The sequence below is a fragment of the Chenopodium quinoa genome, unplaced genomic scaffold (genome assembly GCF_001683475.1).
Source record: "Chenopodium quinoa cultivar QQ74 unplaced genomic scaffold, ASM168347v1, whole genome shotgun sequence".
Lineage (NCBI taxonomy): Eukaryota > Viridiplantae > Streptophyta > Magnoliopsida > Caryophyllales > Amaranthaceae > Chenopodium > Chenopodium quinoa.
The window spans coordinates 5,606,834-5,614,821 of NW_018742484.1; the positions used below are offsets into that span (position 1 = coordinate 5,606,834).

Genomic DNA, 7,988 nt, shown 5'->3' on the forward strand with positions numbered 1-7,988 from the left:
TCTTTCCATGCTACTTGTATTATTCTTGAGCTTTAATTTGATTATCACTTCCAACATTCAAAGCTTACTTATCAGAAGTTTAGAATTAGCAATTAGCTAGCAATAATAGTCAACTCATTTTTAAATCGTGGAGTACTTCCAATTCAATTTGTTTTAGAAATAAAAATCTACTACTCGCTTTATCGATAATAAGTCCAACCGATCCGCTAGGTTTTATAACATAAATGTCAACTAGTTATACAATGTGTTGTGATCCGATCCATGTTTGATATTAAAATTAAAAATAAATTTGTGAAATTCATAGAGTAATACAAGTAGATTTGAAGTCCAAATCCAATCCAAACAGTAAAAATTCAATAGAGTGACTTCGGTATATGCGTATGATGGCCCTAATATGTTCTGTTACCATTTACTTGTTCCTATATTTGTATTAAAATGCCTACTTTCAGTTTTCGTTTTTTTTTTTTTTTTCTTTTTTCTTTTTTTTGTTTGAAAGAATCCTAATATCAATTTTCCTAGCTATATGATGGCATGTTTTCAGCTATTATGTGATAATCATTAATCATTATTAATAAGAAGGCATGGAGGTAAGTACAATATCAGATATCATTTATTTTGCCTATATATATAGCATTGAAGATAAGTTTTGTTTTGTGGTTTGGTATATGTATGTAAAGGGTGACATAGAAATAAATCATATAAGTGGATCTTGATACCTCGTAATTGGGAATGCGTTTGATAGAGTATATATATGAGACCAATTCTACTAACCAAATATATCATTCTTATATTATTTGATTAATTTAACGACCAAGCAAACCTTGACGAAATTTTACTCCGTAATTAAGAGTATGGACTAATGGATATGATTTGAAAGTCTTTGGATCAAATTCTGTGACTACTCACACTAAAGAATTCTTGGTTCCCCCTTACAATGTTAGATTGGATTGAGATGTGAGAAATTCCATTACAATACCTTAAATTTAAATAAACAATGTAACCACAGCTGCTAGTATATAGTTGAAGGGTCAAATTAGGATTAAAAAACTTGTTCTAAAATCGAATTTTCATTTTACGAACTCTCCAATAGTAAACAGATTGTTCAATAATGCTAACGATCTATTAATATGGCGCAAGTGGTGCTTATTAACAATTTAATATTAGTTTTGTTTGATAATTTACTTTATACTTAGCTAGATTAAGTATACATTGAAGTAATCAATTACAAGCTAAGAAGGAATAAAAATGTTGTTTTCTTCATACAATTGACAACCCCCAACCCGCCCCCCCCCCCCCCCCCCCCCCCCCCACCAAAAAAAAAAAAAAGAAATAATCAAGAGAGAATTAATTATTCTTTTGAATCCATCAAAAATAAAAAAGAATGTGTTACCAATTCTCTTAAAATGGTATTATAAAAGAAGCTTGTTTCATAAAATAGTTTGTAGCAAAAGACATCTCAAATTAAGAAGAGTATGGCTCCCAAATTATCTTCTCATCACTATTCTAATTATGGTATCCTTCTCAGCTTAATCTGTTTATGGCTTCTTGCGCCGCTTAATCAAGCTAATCAAAATCAAAGAGAGGCAAGCAAAGAATAGTTATCAATTTTTTTTGTTATAATCATGTTTACATTGATTGAAAGAAATATTATTTATTGATTGTTCTATTATTATTAGATGTACTCATTTTTTGTTTTCATTCAGTGTTTCTAAATCTAAAAGATACCCTTATGTTTCTTTCTCTTCTTAATCGTACTTAAATTAGTCCACACTTAGATGGTTCCTCCCTAATATATAATCTACTTGATCTTTGTATCAACAGTAATTGAGCATAACGAACAAATTAAAGAAGAACGAAGAGAGTACATCTCACTAAAAACATAGCTTGATTATCTTCCTTAGTACGTACGTTTAAGAAATAGCTATCAATCGTATCTAGATAAGATTTAAAGTACGTGGATTCAAATATTATGTTCATTAGTTCTAGAATCTCCTCAAAATCACCTAGCGGCGTGATGCACACTTTTTTTTCTTCTTAATATTATTTACTACTTTTGTTTCCTATTTTGCACCAAAATGGTATTATTTATGAAACATAAAATATCCCTTTGTTAATAATAAGAAATTAAGGTAGTAAAAAATTTACTCTTGTTTGTTTATTTAAAAGAAGTGAGGAAGGATGCATGGAAAATTAAACTTTATTTTGATTTGACTATACGGAAAAATGGCTAATTTTGAGTTTGATGAACGTTATTGAAATTAGGAGATGAAATTGGTGCGCTTGCTCATTTTATCTTACTAATTAATCAAGTTGTATTTGTGCATGTAGACTTATATTGTATACATGGGTGATCGGATTAATCCAGACGTTTCTGCAAAAAGCCTTCATATTGATATGTTAAGCAACGTTCTTGAGGGGTGAGGACGATTTTTCTACTCTACTTTTCATATTGTATTTTTATGTTATTGTAGAATTGTTATGTAATATTCTATGAAATTTGTAGGCAAAAGTTAACAAGCGTCTCCAAACTCCAGGGCGTTTGATAAGAAAAGTTAAAGTGAAAATATTAAACAAAATAAATACTCCCTCCGTCCCCTAATATAAAGCCTCATTTTCTTTTTGGGTAAATCAAAATACGATGTCTCTTTCTATTTAAAAGTTGTATTTTTTTACATTATTACCCTTTTTTTGATGAGTTGTCATCTTTTTTCCTTTACTTTTTTGTACTTTAATATTAATTTCCAACACTTTCTCTCTCTATCTCTTCAATTATTTCCAACTATTTTTTCTTTCTCTCTATCTCTCTCTAACCCCACATGCACATATGTACTTTTAATCATTAGTTTTAAAGAATTTATAACTTTCTTAATTCCCGCATAAAAACCAAAAGATGCTTTGTATTAGGGGATGGAGGGAGTATTATTTACACTAATGAATGCGTGATTTTGACGTGCATTCCAAGCTTAATACTATTTTAGGCAATATATTAATTAGTTAACGAACGTCCCACGAGCACTCGAGCAAGATCCAATTTAATAATGTTCAAATATGATTATTGTTGAACACCTGCCACATAAAAAGCAAATGGGGCAAGCAATAAGCGAGCGGGGAATATAGTAATTAACACTTCTCATGCGTGCTAGCTACTTTTTCTTGTAAACTTTGTTGCAATGTAACAATAATATTCTTGCCAAAAGTTTCTTGATAAAATTTTCATTTATCCTCAAAATCGACCTCTTTATAATATATATCTTATATGTTGGTGTCATTTTACATATGGACGAAACAACTATTTTAGTGTGCCTTCTCACAAGGTTTCGGAACGCCTTCTATATTCATATGAGAATTTCCATGGATGCGTAGCTAAACTAACTGAAAATGAAGCAAAGGTTATCGCTGGTACATTATACTATGAACCTTTATTTGTACTACCTTCTAAAAAGTTTTTTTTTTTTTTTTTTTTTTTTTTTTTTTTTTTTCTCTCTCTCTCTCTCTCTCTCTCTCTCTCTCTTATTGTACTTATTGGAACTTACGTATAATAATATATCGATTATGCAAGGCATGGATGGAGTTGTTTCTGTTTTTATAAACGAAAATATTTACCATCACACAACAAGATCTTGGGATTTCATGGGTGTCCTTGAGAATGTTGAGAGAAGCAACATCGAGAGTGATGTTATTGTTGGAGTTATTGATAGTGGAATTTGGCCTGAATCTGAAAGCTTTCAAGATGAAGGTCTTGGTCCACCTCCCACCAAATGGAAGGGCCGTTGTCAAACTTCACAAAATTTTACATGTAACAAGTAAGATTTCTCTTTTTATACTAGAGTATGTCAAAGTTAACATTTTTGTAAATTGAATTGTGAAAATAGAAAGTATTTTTTAATCGTCTAAACTATATATATAGTGTACAACATCATATAATACTAGTAGTTTATTTTGAATATAATAAAGGTGATCCATGTTAGGCCCAGTCTGATTTGTGAAATTTTTGGCCCAATGTTGGGTTGGGTGTTGAAGAATAAACTTCCCAAGTATCACCACTTGTAAGTGTCCCATATCGGTTGAATAAGAGAGAGTTGATCACTTTATAAGGCTAAGGAGCTACTCCTTTTATTACCATATAGTTTTGGGATGAAACCTCCTTTGATCTTGTGAAGTGGATTCTCTCTCTCTTTTAGTTGTAGGTGTGGTCAAGACCCATATTTATCATTGGGTTTGGCCTAAACGGCCTGAATTCTTTACTTTTTCCCACACCCGAAAAGCCCACAAGCTTTTGCGGGTTCTAGGCAAGTATTTTTACCTGAATCTTGGCACTGACCAAGCGGACTAATTTTTTTACCCTCAGCTTGGCCCACCCTTTGATCACCTCTAAAATAAAGGATTGTGGGAGAAACCTAACCTCTAATACCATGTCAAGTATTTAGGATGGATATGGCCCTGCCTTGACTAGAGAGGCTCGATGCTATAGAATATATCGAGAGTGCAAGATGAAATTTAAATACAGTCTATTCTTACCATAATATATGCTTTCACTCTTGTAGCAAGATAATCGGTGCTCAATATTTTCGAGCTGATGGAAATTTCAGCAAGGATGAACCATCACCAAGAGACACAGTTGGGCACGGAACACACACCGCCTCCATAGTTGCTGGAAGAGTTGTACAAAGCGCAAGCTTCCTAGGCCTCGGTGAAGGAATTGCTCGAGGGGGTGTACCATCAGCTAGGATTGCTGTTTACAAGTCGTGTTGGTCCTATGATGGTTGTAAATTTGCCGATGTCTTGGCAGCATTTGATGCAGCTATATCAGATGGAGTGGACATCATTTCAGTTTCACTTGGAAATTCTCAAATCGAAGCAGTACCGTACTTCCATGATCCAATAGCCATAGGATCATTTCATGCAATGAAAAGAGGAATCTTAACTTCTACGGCTAGTGGCAATACTGGTCCTGGCCTTCGAAGTCTCAGCAATTATGCACCATGGTTACTCACCGTCGGAGCTGGTACTATAGATCGTAAGTTTACCACTACGGTCCAACTTGATAATGGCATGGTCTTTGAGGTTAGTCACAACTATCCAATATAGATTAAAAAAAAAACAGTTACTCCCCCCCCCCCTCTCTTTTCGTATCGCTCTTTGTTTAATTGATTTTTGTAAAATCTTCAATTTTTTGAATATTGTAATGACAATATCCATCTCTACGAGCATATTACAAAATGAAATGAATCTTAGAAAATCTCACATGACTGTGTTATGAAGTACATCATCAGGCCCAAATTAATTAGTTGACACGTTTTATATATTGGCATTATTTATAAATCTATTTTGGCTAACACTTGCGATTTATAAAAAAAATATATAATCATGTGGTATCTTGTTAGATTTAATTATCTCCATGTGTATCTCATATGAATTAAAACAAGAAAAAATTAATAAGAGCACAATCTTAATAGGAAACTTAGGGGTTCTATACAATGTACTCCGTAACATAGTTCTATACTTCTATTTAGGCAGTTAGAAGCTAAGATCTATCAAACATAAATTTTGTTAAATGTACTCTTAATGCAGGGGATTTCACTAAATACATTTGATCTCGAAAATAAGACTTTCCCTCTAATCTATGGAGGAGATGCCCCAGACACGATTTTCTCAAACTCAACACTTTCAAGGTATTATACTTAGATACATAGTTGCTGCATAAGTATATATGCTTTAATTAATTGTGAAGAATTGAATTGAGTAATTTTTCACAAAAATGCAGGTATTGTTTACCAGATTCATTAAATAAAACATTGGTGGAAGGCAAGATTGTAGTATGCGACATGTTATTAAGACCTGACCGCGGATTAGAGGAGGTTTTCGTTGATGGTGCAGCTGGGACAATAATGCACTTTGTTGAACCCAATCTTTATGATACTGCACTTTCTTTCCCTCTCCCTGCATCTTATATTCGCAATGATGATGCCGTTCATCTTATTGCCTACACCAGAAACTTAACAAGGTATTATAGATTGAACTTCTCTCCACAATATGAATTAGTTGTCACGTTATGCCTAATATTGTTAAAATTGTAGACACAATGAACAGTGATGACACATTATCATTAAAGATGAGAATTGATTCTTGTTCATCGTGGTCTGGGTACTATATATCAGTGGCGGATGCACACTATTTAAGTGGGGTCCCTTGAAAAAAACAATTCTTATAAAATTAATTTTTTTATGTTAAAAATTACTTGTATTTTTATCAAATAACCCCATTAAAATTTATCAAAAGTGGATCCGCCACTGCTACACATAAGTTTAGGTCGGCTAGCTTATTTATCAAAAGTGGATCCGCCACTGCTACACGTAAGTTTAGCTCGGCTAGCTTGTTTATCAATATATCATAATTCTCATATACGTATGCAGCACCCCATTTGGAAGAATACATAAAAGTGTAGAAGTGAAGGATACGTCAGCACCATATGTAGCTTCATTTTCCTCAAGAGGTCCTCATCCACTCTCACCCCATATTCTTAAGGTACGTAATGACATGACCAATTATCATTAAGATAGAACTAGTATGACAACGCTAAACAAGCCAGAAGAACTAACATACCGGGGTTAATTGGTAATTTTAGCCAGATCTAATTGCCCCCGGAGTGGACATTTTAGCAGCTTGGTCACCGGTTGCATCTGTTTCTAGAGTTGAAGGTGATCCGCGTTCTGTGCCTTATACCATAGCGTCTGGGACTTCCATGGCATGCCCACATGCCACTGCTGTAGCTGCTTATGTTAAGTCTTTCCATCCTACTTGGTCCGCTGCTGCCATTAGATCTGCTCTCATGACTACTGGTATATCTTTCTTTGAAATATGTTATTTTTACCGTAATGATTAGATACAGTGTATACTCTCTTCATCCCTAATTAGTTTTACACACTTTAATCGGCACAATAATGAAATATGTTAAATTTAAATGACTCTTCGTAATAAGTATGATACGAGTATATATGTAATTAATTGGCTATGGAGGGGTTTTTTTTTTTTTTTTTTTTTTTTTTTTTTTTTTTTTTTTTTTTAAAAAAAATACAATTAGCGTGTAATTGGATATTATTTTTCCTATTATTTTTATGTAGCATTTGAATAGTACGCAATATTTTATTATAGTTAATGGATAATGGGTAAAAGATGAGGTGAGAGAAATAATAAAAAGTGATTGGATCTATGTGATTTATGTAAACAAAGAGAAGTTTGTTAGTTAAATGTGAATGACTTTATGAAGAAATCGTGTCAGCTAGTTAAAGTTAAAAAATTTAAAAAAAAAAAAAAAAAAAAGCCAGGAACATATGTAGTTCATATATTTGTAGTAGTAGTATGCTATCTAGGGGTGAGTAATAGTATATACAGCTAATATCTTCTTATGTTTATGCAATTTGACAGCTTTACCTATGAGCCATGCTAAAAACGGAGAAGCTGAATTATCATATGGATCAGGCCACATTAACCCCTTGAAGGCTGTAAAACCCGGCCTTGTATACGATACTGTAGAGGGTGACTACGTGAAATTCTTGTGCAGTCAAGGCCTCAACGACATTAATATGAATCGAATAACAGGAGATAATAGCAGTTGTCAAGGAAATACTACTAATTGGGATCTTAATTACCCTACAATCGCGCTCCCTACAAGTGTAGGCTCCTTTAGTTCAATGTTTACTAGGACTGTCACTAATGTTGGATCGCCTAATTCGACGTATAATGTTGTAGTTACTACGCCTCAAGGCCAGGCATTGTCCATCAAAGTGCAACCATCTCTATTGTCGTTCAATTCTCTTGGACAGAAAATAACATTTACTGTAAGGGTTTCAGGGACAATTGGTATGAGAGCCTTGATATCAGCTTCTTTGGTGTGGGATGATGGTCAACATCAAGTTCGAAGCCCTATTGTTGTGTTTAATTTGTCTTAGAAGTTTGGCTTGAATACTAGATCTATAAATTTGGATAAA

General features: G+C 33.3%; 1 protein-coding gene across 2 annotated transcripts; it reads left to right on the forward strand.

Annotated features, from left to right (window-relative positions):
- Nucleotides 1-2,274: 2,274 nt before the first annotated feature.
- LOC110719532 (cucumisin-like) lies at nt 2,275-7,988 on the forward strand. 2 transcript variants are annotated; one of them, XM_021898485.1, is made up of 9 exons: nt 2,275-2,417; nt 3,299-3,399; nt 3,560-3,803; nt 4,545-5,064; nt 5,572-5,672; nt 5,765-6,004; nt 6,414-6,525; nt 6,626-6,839; nt 7,426-7,988. In XM_021898485.1, the coding sequence occupies exons 1-9, from the start codon at nt 2,344-2,346 to the stop codon at nt 7,947-7,949; spliced, it is 2,130 nt and encodes a 709-aa protein (XP_021754177.1). In that variant the 5' UTR covers nt 2,275-2,343; the 3' UTR covers nt 7,950-7,988. The 2 variants fall into 2 exon arrangements, with proteins under 2 accessions (XP_021754177.1, XP_021754176.1); XM_021898484.1 differs by lacking the exon at nt 2,275-2,417 and having other exon boundaries at nt 3,306-3,803.